The sequence below is a fragment of the Microtus ochrogaster genome, chromosome 15 (assembly GCF_000317375.1).
Source record: "Microtus ochrogaster isolate Prairie Vole_2 chromosome 15, MicOch1.0, whole genome shotgun sequence".
In the NCBI taxonomy this organism is placed as follows: Eukaryota; Metazoa; Chordata; class Mammalia; order Rodentia; family Cricetidae; genus Microtus; species Microtus ochrogaster.
Window position 1 is genome coordinate 30,668,996 of NC_022017.1, and position 16,004 is coordinate 30,684,999.

Consider the following 16,004-nt stretch of genomic DNA (forward strand, 5'->3'; position numbering starts at 1 on the left):
TATATCCTGCCTGTTGTATATCTTGCTTGTGAACCTGCCTTCCAGTCTACCTGGCACTGATGGCCACCTGGGATTGTTTCAGTCACTTAACTTTCAGATTTCTGCCCCAATACCATGTTAAAATAAGTATTCTCTATTTGTTTGCTCATTTGTTCATTCATTTTTTTGATGTCAGTAGGTAGGTACATGTGCCCATATGTGCACACGCAGAGGCCAGAGGAAGACATCTTCCTCTATCATTTTTCTCCTTAATCCCTCTAGACAGGGTCTTTTACTGAACCTGAAGTTCATTGCCTATGCTGACTGGCCTGTGTTCTCCTGGGATCATTTTGCCTTGTTCACCCCTCCTCCTTTGCAACCCTGAGGTTACAAGCATGCATGGCCATGCCTGGCCTTTTCCCATGGGTGGTAGGACTTTGAGGTCAGGTATTCATACTTAGACAACAGTCTTAGCCACTGCACAGTTGCCTCAGAGCCCAGAAGTAAGTGTTCTTTTACATGTATTTTTAGAAACTACTGCTTTCTCTTTGTGGAAGAGATTCCGAGTGAATCTTTTTTAACTTGAAAAGAACTTGACAGGTGACTTCTAAGAAAGGCTGGAAAACTTCTGTCACTGATGGTGTGGGCATGGAATTTTCCTACTCCTAGATTCCACCATTTTTATAGTTCTTGTCATTTTCCCCATTTCATTTGTTTTTATTTTGTTTTTGTTTTGGTGCTATTGTTGCTGTTTTGAGACAGGGTCACACTTTGTATCCCTGGCTGACTTTGACTGTGTGACCTTGGCCATTCACACTCAGTGGAAATCTTCTGCCTCTGACCACTCACATGCTGAAATCATAGGCATAAGCTACCACACCTGGTTTAATTTTTACATTTGAGTAAGTTGGAAGCACTTTTTGTTCTTCTGTTAATCTGATGTAAAGCAAACATCCTGGGAATGGAAACTGGCTCTTTGGGTTCACTGTTTGGACTGTGCCTGTGTTACCAGTGTAGATGTCTTTTTCTTTGTTTTTTGTCTCCTCACAGATTTGGGAATCTGAAATGTTTTCCTTTGTTCCTCCATTTTTTCCCCTCCCCAATCTCATATTTAAACATACCAATCTCAGAACTCCCACCCACTCCAGTTCCCTCTCCACTATCTTGACTGGTGTCGTGGGTTGACTTCTCAATAAATGCTATGTCACAGAAGAAAATAAAATGATCTCTCTTCTCAAGATTCAGTGCATAACACAGAGTTTCACTCAAGTATCACTGCTTCCAGTCCATTTGGAAGATAAGTAGGACACTTACCAGACTTGTAAGAAACTGTAAGAAAGAAAATTTGTGCTGTTATTGAACTTTAGGCTTGCTGAGAAAGTGTCTGCTAAGGTTTACTTACTTTCTTCAGCCATCAGCAGATTGGCTTCCCCAATTAGTCTCAATTCCAAAAACAAAATAATGTAATCCAATTTATAACAAGCCATTAGGCTCATCCCCATATCAAATAATCTGCCTCAAAGATGCAGCATAGGGTCACAGCCACTATTAAGTCCCGATCTGCCATTAAGTCCCCTATGTGTTATCAGACCAGCCTTGGCTATATAATACCTTATCTACAAACAAACAAGCCCATTGGTCTTCTGATTAGATTTCTTTCTTTTTTGGGGGGGGGGGGGTTTCAGGGAAGGGTTTTTCTTTGCCTTTGGGCCCTTCCCTGGTTCTAGCTCTGTAGACCAGGCTGGCCTCGAACTCACAGAGATCCGCCTGCCTCTGCCTCCCAAGTGCTGGGATTAAAGGCGTGCACCACCATCGCCCAGCTCTGATTAGATTTCATTGTGAATAGCTCCTATTATCATGTTAGAAGCATAATTTTGCCAGGAGAGCAAGATGATCCTGGGTACCAACTATTTGAAAAAGGCAACACCAGTATTCTTAAGAGCATCTTTGCTGTATAAATCTCCCATCTTCCAAGTCTTTCAGTCTCTTCTCTCTCTCTCTCTCTCTCTCTCCTTATTTGTTTGCTTAAACGTTTTTATTGATTCTTGGTGGCTTATACATCATGCATCCCTATCCCACTCATCTTCCCATCCCCTTGCTTCCACCCTTTACCCTTGCAACCCGCCCCCCCCCAAATTTAAAAGTAACACCAAGAAACAAAACAAAACAAAAAATCTCAGTGTGGAACTTGTAGTGTGGTCCAGTGAGTTGCACAGTATATTCTTTAGACCATACATCTTTACTTGTAAGTATTCCTTGCAGTGAGTCATTGGTCTAGTTTGAGTCCTCTGGTTTCTGCTATACCCTTGATAATGGGTCCTCACTGGGACTGTTCTTGGATATCCTGTTGTTGCCTCGTGTCATGGATATCCTGTTATTTTGGATCTGCAGGTACAGCCCCTTAGCATGCTCTAGCAGATCATAAGTGGGTGTTGGGGTTGGCTACCTTTGGGCCTGGGTGGTAGCTGGGTTGGTCAGCCTGCCAGCTTTTCCTCATCATCACCACCTAGGCGAGCTCTCTAGCACTACCTCAGCTAGTTCACCCACTGTAGCAGACAGCAGGAAGCTGGGCCAGTTCTCCTGCTCTCACATCATCTAAATTGTTCAATGTGTAACTTAATGCCATGACCTGAAAAGTATTTAAGGATGACAGTATGTGTGGAATGCATAAACTTAAGGCCTACATAAGTTAATAAATTTTCCTGCTTGAGGGCAGTTTCCCTTTGGGTATTATCCAGAACCAGATATACACTATTATTAAAGAACTTTTCCTGAGTTCATATTATTTCCTGAGGCATATTATTTCTATAATAGTAGCACTTGGGAAATGAAGGCAGGTATGAAGACTGGTAGGTCGAGGCCAGGTTGGGCACTTAGAGGGAGTTCTAGGCCACCTTGACCTAGATGATGATTCCTTGTCTACAAACAAACAAAAAAACCTTTGTTCTTCTGATTAGATTTTATTGTGAGTAGCTCCTGTTCTTCCATCCTCTGCTTATAGGTCCTGTTATAGATCATGTGAATGCATTCTTTATAGTACTTCGTTGTTTTGAAAATGCAGTACTATATTTTTAACTTGTATTTTTTCAACTATTCCAATATCTGCTTCCATCGAGAATTTTACGATGTTTCTTGAAGTGGGCATGTAGTTTATTGCAATGGTTCATTCTGTTTTCTTCATTCCTTTCTCTGGAATGAGCTTTCTCTTTCTTTTTTTTTTTAATTTTTTTAAAATATTTATTTATTATTTATTATGTATACAATAGTCTATCTGTGTGTATGCGGAAGGGCAGAAGAGGGCACCAGACCTTATTACAGATGTTGTGAGCCACCATGTGGTTGGTGGGAATTAAACTCAGGACCTTTGGAAGAGCATGCAATGCTCTTAACCACTGAGCCATCTCTCTAGCCCCCGAGCTTTCTCTTTCTTATGCCCACATCATGAGCCTGCCAGAGACCACCATGAGTCCAAGGCAGGGAACCCTGACTGCTCTTCGGTCTGATGAGGGAGAGGGAGTTGATTGGGGAAGGGGGAGGGAAATGGGAGGCGGTAGCCGGGAGGAGACAGAAATCTTTAATAAATAAATAAATAATAAAAAAATGAAAAAGCAAAGAGCCTTTATTGTGAGCTCGGGCTTGGACTCTCCATCCTCTCTGACACAGCAGTTGAATCAGGAAGAACACTGAGCTCAGCTATGGCGGGGTTTTTAAGGGATAAAGGATGGGGGCAGGGTAGGGGAATTTGGATTCAGATGGGGGTTGAACTCCTGATTGGGCATTAGTGGGCCAACAGAAGTCTTGTCAAACGGATTGGTACCGGTGTTGCTGTAAAGGAATCGGCAACCTATGTACAAGTTAGGTAAGCTATTCCTAATGTTTTGGAGCATCTAGTACCTGTCTCAATTCTTATTGATCCCCACAGGGTACAGTTTGTATCTTCTGGTTATTATAAAGATGAGGCCTGGTACCTGTGTTGTTAGTCTGTGCCCTGTCATGGCTATACTAATATTAAGTTAGGCAACTTAATTCTTACCCCCTCATTTATCTGGGTCTCCTGAAGATGTTACCAGTCAGGCACGCCTAAACCTGGAAGGAAGACTGTTGCATGACTGTTCACCAGAGGAAAGAGTCCCTGACTAGGAAGGCTGTCTTGAGGAGAATAGGTTTGTGGTTAGGTCCAGAAAGAATCACATAAGAACTGACTGACCCCAGGAACTGAGGTTTTCTCTATGACCTAAGCATTTTACTTTTCCTTCCCAAAGCCCACACACCTAGCGGACTTCAACCAAGTACAAACCATTCAGTATTCAAATAGTGAAGACAAAGATAGGAAAGGAATGCTGCAACTCAAAATTGCTGGTGCTCCTGAGGTAAGGGGTTCTTGCTCTTAAGAATCTGACTCAGAAGAGAAGTTGGATGGGCCGAGGTGAAGAGGGTCTGGGAGGGGTTGGAGGAGGGGGAAAATCATGACCAAAATATATTGTCTGCAAAAATTTATTTTTTTAATTTAAAAAAGTAAAACAATTGATCCATGGGTAATATAGAAATGACTTCTCTGGGGTAAGGATGAAGTGTTCATGGGTAATCAGACTCACAATTTCCTCATGTATAAAGATTTTAAAAAGTGGTTAAATTTCTCCAAGATAGGAGAGGAGTAGATTTTACAAATCAAGAATATTGGTATAAGTATAATCACAGACCACTGTGAAGTGACAAGAAAGTCAGTTAGAATTGTGTGCACTGAGTGTTGCTGTTCCTGGACAGTGTTGGAAGATTCTCTAGACAGTCATTGTGATAAAAGCATTTGCAGCAGTGTGATAAAAATGGGTAGGCAGGACACAGTGGCTCACTGCTATAATCCCAGCCCTCTGGTTCCAGGCCAGCTCTCAGCATGGACCACATAGCAAGACCCCACCTCAAAACACCAATAAAGAAAAAACAAAACAAAACAAAATAGGAACAAAGTAATAAATGGTAGAAGAAAAAACTGTTCAGCTTCAGCTACACAAGACTGGGCTCCAGGCAGAGCATATTGAAAAGCAGTTAGAGCTGTTGTGCACACAGCTTTGCCTGTGCCTCAGCTCTCCTCACTAGGCTGCTTCCCCAGTGTTCTGCCCTGTGATCCCAAGTCACTGACATCTAAAGTTGACATCAGGAAATTGTTTATCAGATCACCAGGTCCTAGCGTAGAATAGAGAAAACTTGTTGCAGGTCAGTTTCCTGCAGAGACCAGTGCACTGCTCGTGCTGCTCTCCAAAACACGTTTATTTAGAATAAGTGTAAGTGAACAGCCATGGGAGCCAGGACATATTTGGTTGTGAAAATAAAAACAGCTTTTGTTGTCTTCAGGTAACACTTAGAAGTTATCCTTAGACAGTTTATCCAATACAGCCTGCCTCATGTGAAAATGAGTTTTAAGCCTCTGGCCAAACATGTTACAAATATAGGAAAACTGAAATTTACCAATTTCCTCTAATGATAAAGAATTAAGATATGGTTCATAAGGTTTTATTATATATAAGTTCTAAAATAAGTTGTGCTTTAACTTGTTGCCTGAATTCTTCTCATAGAGTGTGCCCAAGAAGTCAGACATTCTAAAGAAAAATAATTTTTTCTGCCTCCACCCCCTTTTTTTGTAAAAGTGATCCTCAGTTTCAGTACTTTTTTTATCTTACGTTCTCAGTGCGTCCTCCATTTCACATCCCGGGAATAGTGTTCTTAAAGACCAAATTTTCTTTTTTCACTTAAATCTGGCAAATGTTTCATTCCTATTCCTCTGTATTCAAGTGTATTCAGACTTGTGATGTCATAGTGCAGCTGTCCCTTTGATTACTAGGAAGAACAATAATGTCTCTTTCTTGTTCTTTCCTGTTAGCCTCTGACAGTGACGGCACCATCCCTAACCATTGCGGAGAACATGGCTGACCTGATAGATGGATACTGCCGACTGGTAAACGGAGCCACGCAGTCATTCATCATCAGACCACAGAAAGGTGAGGTTCTGTTTTCATTCCCGCTGCACTGGTAGACAAGTACACCCCAGCAGCCAGGTTTTCACTGCAAATGTGAAGGCCAGATGAGTTGTAACCTAGATGCTTGTTTTTCTAGGGAGAGTGGTCCAGCTCATAGCCTACAGACTTGAAGCTGAGCTGGAGTGCACTGTGACAGTGTAGGGCTCTGAGTAACCCTTAGAGTAGCTCCTGAGTTACCATTGGTTGTTTCAGTTCTGGAGATTGTCTTCCCAGTTCTTTTTCAAGTGTCCCTTGTAATTCATATTGAAGTTTCTATCCTGGTTTTGTTGTTTTTGTTTTGTTTTGTTTTTGTACATCTGAAAAACTTAGAGTAGGTGAAGAGCAAAATAAATTCTATGTCAAGATGTGAAGTCAAAGATGTAAGTGAATAAAAATGTCCTAGAAATGAGACTCTATCACCTCAGAATGAAGGAGAGTTTTGTGAGTATAATACAAAGAATGAGGGAGGGTGTCCTGTGGATATGGATTTCTAAAGCAGTCTTTGAAAACAATTCCGGTAGATGAGTGAAATGTAACTAGAGCCTGTGTGTCCTGCCATGAGCTGTGTTTATTCTGTAGAATCCAGGCTAGTTACCATACAACTCTGAGAGCTGCCTCAGGGCCAGGTACCCTGGAGGTGATCAGGGAAGGGAGAACAGTCTGTGACAGTGTGCTCTGGGGGGTTCAGAATTATAAGGAGGCCAAACAGAGTGCAGGGTTCCTGTAAGGGATGAAGCTTGAACTGGATTATAAGGGAAAAAAGTTTCTGCTATAGGCAGACCATTATTTAAGAGGACCATGACACTCATGGGAGCTAAGCATCCAGTAGGGATAGATGGGAGAGTCTCAGCTGGCCATGTGGATGTGCTACTTCTGGTATCCTAAAGTGTGATGGTTCTCCACCTGTGGGTTTCAACCATTGGAAAACATACATTTCCTATGGTCTTAGGAACTAAGACACTGGTCAGTTGTAAAATTATAGTTATGAAGTAGCAATGAAAATAAATTAATGGTTACAGGTTCCTAAGACCATTGGAAATGTGTGTTTTCTGCTGCTGTGGGGCTTCCCTTCTCATCTCTGAATTTTTCTGCAGCTATCCACATTGTACTTCCTTCATAGATTCAAAGTGTTTATAGTAAATCATTTTATCTAAGTAGAACGTTTGGACTTTTGGCAAGGCACCTAGTCTTTGATTTTAAGAGTTCCTTAATCCCTTAGTCATTTGAAAAAACTGTTTTATCAACTTGCCATATCTTTTTATTAGGACTGGGTATATCTTTAAACAATGTGACCCCAACACTTAGTTATGTTTGTTGTAAGTTTTGGGTGGAAATCTCTAAAGACCTAAAATAGAATCAGTGAAATGGATTGACTGTAAAGGATTGTAACTAATCCCAGAATAAAGCTTCTTCTTCCTGGACTTACCTGCATACTCACCTCTAAAGGATTTCACTCAAGTCTCTTTCCTTTTTTTCCCAGAAGGTGAACGGGCATTGCCATCGATACCAAAGTAAGTGCTCATTTGTGTATTTCTTTACTTGGGTTTGTGTGAAACTTTTAAGAAAATCATTTGGCTTTATTATCTGTTTTCTGAAAAATTTAAATTTCTACATATTATACAAGAACCCAGAAAAAATATTTCCAAATATGAGTAAATTGTAAGTTATATATAGAATGTAGATTTAATCAAGACATTTCAAAATTAGTTTAACCCTTATTTGAAGTTTAATAAGGTATCTAAAGATGGTTATGGTAAGTAGGCTTAGGCATTCACTCCATGGTGTCATGTTTTAAAACATGAAAATAGGCAGCATCCTCTTTTACAGTTAGGAAAATTAAATAATTGATTTGCTGTTCATTACAAATTCTATAAGGTATGTTGATCTATATGTAATATAATTAAAGAAATCAAATAGCAATGCAAAAAAATTACATGGTTACTTCTGAATTCTTAGCATGCTAGGAACTGGGGCCAAGGTATGAAGGCAAAATAAAAATCTAGCTATTTAGACAAGCAACTTGAACAGTAGAAGCTGTTAATTCTCAGATTCTAAAGAAACAGTGGAGAGGTGGAAGCCTGGGACAAGAAGGGTTAAACCTGGACTTGTCTTTGTTCTGTCCTGTGCCTTCTTCTCTTTAGCAACATTCTCTGCCTCTCCTTGCTAAATGCATCTGATAATGTGCTTTACCTGATAGGTTGGCATCACCTATCAAAGCTATCCCTGTAGGTATTGGGGGACCCCAAGCCCACTCAAGCCCAGAGTTGTATTGGAGTCAGAAAAGCATGAGTTGCTACTGAAAAAAGGAAAGGGTTTAGGCAAATTCCAAGGAAGCCAAGAAAAATTTCCTAGAGTTCCACAAGACACACTGAGATCAAAGCACTACGTGGCGGCAACACATGTGAAGGCTTGTGCATGAGGACTTGGTGATAGGGTATTTAGGGGGCTGGTCAAAGCTATACCTCTGGTTAGCTCTGGCCTATACACTCTGTCCATCCCATCTACTTCAGCATCTCACCAGATTGTCCTAAATAAAACTCCTTTCTAACATGCGGCCTTCCAGAGCCTACCTGACTTCTTGATACCTCTAGCCTTAGTTTTGCTGTTCTTCACATTCTCATCTGCTAAATTGTACTTATTCAGTTCTTCTGCCAGCTGTCCCCCCAACTCCCTTTCAGCCTTTCTCAACATTCCTCCTGCATGACAACCTTATTCCTTGCCTCAGCCCCACTCATCTTCTACCTCTTTTCTACAGCACTTTTGGAAACATAGGCTTCTGAGCCAGGAGGGCGTGTCATTGCATTTCCCTATAACATCTAGTCAGCTGTAGCCACACTTTAGAAAATAGCCTCCTGCCTTGTCCCCATCCTCCTGACAGTCAGCTCTCTTGATAGATACATCTTGTGGAGTCATAATTGTGAGGGTGAGCAGGAACTGGAGAAGCAGTTTTCTCTTGGCATGGGGTAGTGAGCTTCGGAGTCTGCTCAGTGTCTCTTCGGGGCAGCAGTTTGTGCTTTCTTAGAATATCTACAGCTGGAAAAAAAACCTACGGAATCGTTTTGACCTGGACATATAGGAATGAATTATGAACATGAGTGTAAATGTGAGCAAAGGTAGCATGAGTTAAAAGTTATTAACACACAACACACAAACTGAATCAGTTTATCAGACATTAAGAGGATGGGGTTTCCACAGACCTGATAACAGCCAGACTGTTACATGGTATTCAGCACAGTAATGATAGGAGGCAAAGCAGGTGAGAATTGATATGCAGGAAGGAAGCACTATAGTTTACTCAGCAACACTATTCCCTGCTTGCTGGTGAATGGAGTTGACACACAGTGTGGTAGCCGTGTAGCTGCAATGGAAGAGAAACCTCTGATTAATTTTTTATAATAAAGGTAGATTTTACGTATTTGCAGAACTTAATAAAAGATAATAAATTAGATGACTTTGATTATAGAAGTTATGTGATTTCATATAGAAATTTTGTAGTTGCAAAAAAGATATGCTGTGTCAAGTTTTAATATTTTTCTGGTATAAATCCTGCATTCTAGGAAAGTTTTCCAGTGGTCTTTTCTTTGTATAGTAAATGTTTAAGAGGAAGAAGAGACTTTTCTTATGAACAAAAATCAAGGAAACAGCTGATAAATGTAGAACTCCTATTTTTAAAAGATATATTATTATTTGTGTATGAGTGCATGTGCTCACATGATGTGTGTCTTAGCACATGTCACACAACACCTGCATGGAGAACAGAGAACTTTGTGAAGTCGGTTCTCTCTCCTTTTGCTTTACTTAGGTTCCAGGAACCAAACAAAGCTGCCAGTCTTGCAACGCTAGCACCTTTACCTGCTGAGCCATTTCCCCAGCACCTGGGAGCCCTTTTATTCCTGTGTTTGTTGCTTTCTAAAACTTCTAAAATATGTTTATATTTTTTTAAAGTCATTAAAATTTTTATTTAAGTTTTATTTAAATCTGTTAATAATAGCAATGTATACATGTACTTCTTAACTTTATTATATGCTGTAAATTTCAAAAGGTTCAAATGCTACCATGTTTTAAATTAGTATTTTTTTTACATTCGTGTGTGTGTGTATACATACATACCTGTGAGCACATGCATACCCCAGTGCACTTGTGTCGATCAGAGAACAACTTGTAAGAATCCATTCTGGCCTTCTACCATGGGCTCCCAGGGAGCAAACTCAGTGGCAAGAGCCTTTACCTGCTGAACTATCTCCCTGGCCCTCAATTTAGGTTTTAAAGAGCAAAATTCAGTTCTAGTTGTATGGTTCTTTATAACTTTTGAGCAGTTCTTTACAACCTAGCATTTAAAGAAAACTTACATAGCCTTTACGTTACATATTACCTTCGTGAGCAGCTTTCTTGAAGCACTTCTGTGGTCTTCCTTTCCTTTTTCCTTTAATATTTTGGATTGATTGATAAATTAATTTACTTTTTTGTGATGCTGAAGATAAGCTCTAATTAACAAAATAAGCCAGGCGGTAGTGGCACACACCTTTAATCCCAGCACTTGAGAGGCAGAGGCAGGTGGATTTCTGTGAGTTTGAGGCCAGCCTGGTCTACAAGAGCTAGTTCAATGACAGACTTTAAAACTACAGAGAAACCCTGTCTCCAAAAACCAAACAACAACCAAAAAACTCAAACCATTTGTCTAGAACTTAATCTCTCAGGAATGGTGCTGGCCCTTCCTAATCTGAGGCAGATGCTGATACCTGTTTGACAAGAACAGGTGTTTTGGTCCTGGGAAGAACAGTGCTTACACTTTGTTTGCTCTTTTGCAGGTTGGCCAACAGCGAAAAACAAGGCATGCGAACACATGCGGTCTCTGTGTCAGGTAAGAATCTTCAGATAGAGACTTCGACACAAGCTGCAGGGAGGATGGTGCAGATGACACTCTGTGTTCAGTTCATCTGCTTTGAGCATAAAGCACCTGTGTGGTTTTAGTATCATGAAGTAGACTTTATTGTAGATGCTGCATGGGACCCTACCATGTTACTCGCCAGGGTATTTAGGGCTTCAGATTGTTTCAATGCCATGTTCTGTCTATGTTAAGTGAAAACCTTAACTTTTGAAATTGTCATTATAATTTATCTTTACAGTTCAGCAGGGTTTAACAGAATATACTTTGTGTTGTATGTTTGAAGTCCAAAATTTGTGATTTTTAAATGGTTTTCATCTTTCACAGTTAACATAATGGTTATTTAATACAGTCAAAGTACTATATAAGGGTTATCTTAACTATTTGTTGGTGTGATGATCATTTTGTTATGTTTTTAAAGAGTTTTGCCCCTTTTCCCTTATCTAAAAAATGTGAACGATAGAAGAATTTTAGGGAGGGGCAGAAAAGGACACCTTTCAAGGGCCCTAACTGTGTATCTTAACACACACACACATACATATATACATATACATACACACATATACACACCCAATTGTCATACATGCATATAATGTCCACATGTGTATGTTACTACATATCAGCTATGTCTGTGAACATAAAGGGAAGAGTGTAGTTCTAAGATAATACTTCCTGGTATATTCAGTATATGCAAGATATGAGACTCAATTTTTGTTTGTTTTGGTTCAGTTTTTCTTGAAGTTTAGTTTTGTATTTTACCCAGTTTCTGAATCCTCTTTTGGATTCATACAATGTATGAATGTATCTGTTTATTTTCTTCCTTGTCCATAAACATCCCACAAATCTTTACTCCACAGGTGTTTGCATTTATGATACCCTCCAGGCAGAGTTACTCTGTTAGTGCACAGTACTGTCATGCTTTGATGGCCTAGAGCCAACAGCTACTTCCTATCAGAGTACAGAGAAACTCTTGGTTCTGAATGTGGTCTCACTGAACAGTGTCAGGGCTACTGCATGTTCTCCAGGACATGTCAGTCATTCGAGAGTTTAAACTATGACGTGGGGAGAAATCCAGATGGATTGTCATCAGACCCTTTATACAGTTCTTGTTCAGCTTGTGACTCCTCAGGGCCTCACAGTTTTTAATGGGGTGGAACGGGAAAGCTTTTCATTCCATAGTAAGGAGTCTGGAGGAAAGAGGCAACTCCTAAACTAAGCCTCTGAGGCTGAGTCTTGATTGTGGGCTGTAGGATAGGTGTGTGAGATTTGAGTACCACTTAACTACTTGGGCACTGAAATGTGTATGGCAAGGCAGCTACATGTGAAGCTCAGGTACTGATGACTGTGTTTGCCACACTCCCCACAGTTGCCTAGACACAGGAGTGAGCTCAGACTTCAACTTGGGCTAGAAAACATCTGTTGTTTATCTTTGGGTGTGATAAAGGTCCTACTGCTCTTATATCCTCATTCTTTGGGTTAGAGCCTCAGTTTCCTTTAACAGCTGGTCAGCATCATAGGTCTGCATTTTACTTCCCAGCCAGCCCCTCTTTTTTGACACCCCCCTCCCCCACTGAAAAAGTTGGCCGATTTTTTTGTTGTTGTTGTTGGTTTTTTAAAACCAAATCTTACTTTGTAACCCAGGCTGTCCTGAAGTTCTTGATGTTTCTACTGAGTCCCCTAAATGCTAGGATTATTGGTGTGTGTTGCCATCCCTGAGTGGCTGGATTTAAATGAATGCTATTGTGTTTTCCTTTGCTTTCTGTTCTGTTCTTTTCTGTGAGTTAACTCATGAACAGACTGCTGAGATCATCTCCCTTAATGTAGAGATGAGGGGACTTAAAGCCCAAGAGGTTACAAATTGTGCTGAAGTTGTACAATGAGCAAAAATAGAGTCACTATGCAAACTTGGGTATCTGCCTCAATCTTTATTTTAATTTCTTAGGATTTTGCCTTTGTTTTATTCTCCTGGGGTGTCTAAGGAGAAGTTGTGTTCCCTTCTGGGAGTTACTTCTTTCAGAAAAAAAATTATCAGTAAAAATTTTGTGCCTACCAGATGACACTCAGACCCTATCAGACTCTGCCTAGCTCAGCTGTTCATGCCATCCTTTGGTCTCAGCCTGCTTTTCCACTCCCCACTTTTTCCCCAGCCATGTTGCTTCTCAGTCACGTTATGCTACTAGGAATTGTGGTCACTCTTCTGTCTAACTTGCTGGAACTGCCCTATTATCTTGTCCTGTCCTTCCTTACACAACAATCTTTCCATCTCTGGAAGCTGACAGGCAGTACTTTGGTGACCATCCCTACATAGTTCCCAGACAGAGACAGTGACCAGAGACAGAGTTGGTATTTTTAACCCTGTTGATCATACCATCTACTGTTTGCTCCTAGGCAAATTCAGGTTTGTAAATCCTGTGTCATAGACTGTAAAGCTGTACCCTCCTAGCCTGGAACCTGTGCACAGAATCCCTGGGAATGTTTTTGTTAATGTGATTCCTAGCTGACAGTGCTGTGGTATAACCTGATCCCAAGGTTATTTCTTGACTTTTCTGTTTGTTTTCCATTCTACACTAAAATCCTATTGTTACTAGGCCTTTGACCTTCCATATCTGCTGGCACAGTGACCTTGCTTTGTGTAGGCCAGTGGAGTGGATTGTGGTCTGTGTGTTCACTTTTCTTTTACACCCTCCCTATTTAACCCATGATACACCCTATTACACCCTATTAGAGGCTGAATGCATTTAACAAATGCTTGCTGTGTGAGGTGCCCTAGGTTGAATGTTCTCCAAGTTATATAAAAATGAGATTGACAGAGTTGTATAAAGATACTTACTAGAATAATAGATTTCTCTAGGCATCTTATTTTTTAGAAAAAGTAAACATAGTTTTAAAAAAGACTAATCATTTGTTTGTATGCCTTTTGTAAGCTGTCAGGTAGAACATCAGCCCTGTCTATAAGATCGGTGGAGGCTATTCTCGGGAATTTATGAGTATACCCTGAGTGTATGTGACCCTTGGACCTGGGTTGCTGCTAGAACCATGCTAGTGTGAGGACATTTCCCAGATCATAGAGTAAAGCTAATTTCAAGTGTTTTGAAGACTTAACTGTGTTTGATGGATTGTTGTTTTGTTTTTTGAATATCCTAAGAAAAAGTAGGCCCTTGATTGAGCCTCCAAACTCAAGTGTGAGTAGAATCCACGATGATTGCCATTCTGTTACTTTGTGGCCCTGGCTTGATATTTGGACCATGCAAAATCAGACCACAGATTATAATTTTTCTCTTACATATCTTTATGAAAGTCACTGCAGTGGTCTTTTTTATCTGGCAGAGGTATTTTTTAATTTCTTTCTATTGAACCTTCTTTACTACTTTATAATGACTTTTAAGTATTATTGCACATGTAAAATTTGTAATAGATTATTATTTCATTATACATAATTGTGTTTATATAGGATTACTTTTAGGCATATTGAGTTTGTGATTGAAACTTGTTCTAACTACCAAGAAAACATTTAGCAAAATAAATGTTTGTATAAGCTTGTTTCATTTCAAATCCTAGAATATCTCAAATGTTTCTGATCTATATAGATCTGAGAAGTGCCAGACTGGGAATCTATAATCATCCCTGCATCTCTCTCACTATTGACTCTTACATATTGGGTCTATTATTCATTGCTTGCTGTGCTGCTGCTGAGCAAATACAAGTATGTATTTACATGCTAGGGGAATTTAAGCGCTTGGTCAGGTTCATGTAGTAATGAGTAATAGAGTCTGTTGGAAGCCCAAGAACTCTTTCTCTTTTCATTAGACACCATTGATCATTGGAGAATCTTTATGTGTGCAGGGGAGTAATATTTAGCATGTGATTCTATTGTAGAAAATTTCTCCATTTAGCAGGAATAATAAAGTACTGACTTTTCAAATTCAAAAGTCTGGCCTTTGTTCAGTTTGAAAGATCTACTTATGCCTAACTTTACCATGTAGTTTTTATTGTGACAGTGCCATGCTTTTCAAAGTTGTCTATTCTGCTACCAAATGATGCTCCCCCTGCACTTTGAGATGGGATCTCATTCAGAAGCCTAAGCTGTATAGAATTTACCATATAGCCCAGTGACTTGAAACTCACTGTTATCCTCCTTCCTAAACTTCCCAAGGGTTGGAATTACAGGCATGCACCACCATGGCTCTGATGCTTAATTTAAACTCTATCTAGAATTTAAAGGGGTAGGATGGAGAGCCCTTCCCTAACTTTAGAGTATTGCTAATTAGTACGTAAGTTCATTTGGGCCAGGCCTGGTGGTGCACACCTTTAATCCAGTACTCTGGGGCAAGGGAAGGTGGATCTCTTGAGTTTGAGGCAAGCCTCAAACAGAAATAAGTTCCAAGATAGCCAGGGCTACACAGAAAAACTCCATCTTGGAAAAAAAAAATGGAAGCAAGCAAACAAACAAAAAACACGACAAAAAGAAAAAGTTTATTTGGAAGTCAGATGTGTGGCATACATCTACAGTCCCAGTTTCTCAGGGGGTTGAGGCAGGAGGATTACAAGTTGGAGGCCAGCATCCAAGAAGCTTACATGAGGCTGTGTGTGTGTTTGTTTGAGCTGGATGTGTAACTTAGTAGAACACTTACCTGGCGTGTGCAAGGCCTTAGGTTTAATATCTGGTGTTGCCGGAGAAAAGTTCATTGTTGTAAATTTTGTGCTTTATGATGCATTATTGGTGATACATGCAGAGTGATAAGCATTCACTATTATTACAGGTATAATCTGAGAACCTGGAAAACTAGGAATTATTCTATTCATGGTGGTCACAATAAAATGTTCTGACCTGGCAGGTTAATTTAGGAGGAACTTTGTAATCTATTGAAGCTTCCGTGTCTCTGGCATTGAGAACTGCTCTGGCTGGTGATAAGGGCAAGACTGATAAGAGTAGCCCACCCATGTTGCTTCTTGTTCATTCCACCATCTTGATGTCATTAAAGTTCGGCTTGCTTCTAATGATGACTTAGGGTGGCTCTTAATCACATTGCTTTTCTCTGTGGTTTCTGAAGGGTCTCAAGCACTCAGAGGTTATAGAAGCAAAGAAATACCAACATCTTAGAAATAGTATCCTGGGTGAGGGGCAGTGC

At 40.2% G+C, this 16,004-nt stretch overlaps 1 protein-coding gene across 10 annotated transcripts in view; it reads left to right on the forward strand.

Moving 5' to 3' along the window:
- Positions 1–16,004, forward strand: part of Ptk2 (protein tyrosine kinase 2) — a 190,499-nt gene that overhangs the window by 83,690 nt on the left and 90,805 nt on the right. For all 10 annotated transcript variants that reach the window (XM_026782712.1, XM_026782708.1, XM_026782709.1 and 7 more), the window contains exons 10-13: positions 4,242–4,349; positions 5,855–5,972; positions 7,471–7,501; positions 10,799–10,851. In XM_026782712.1, the coding sequence (XP_026638513.1) occupies positions 4,242–4,349; positions 5,855–5,972; positions 7,471–7,501; positions 10,799–10,851 (310 nt within the window). The remainder of the gene's footprint in view (positions 1–4,241; positions 4,350–5,854; positions 5,973–7,470; positions 7,502–10,798; positions 10,852–16,004) is intronic.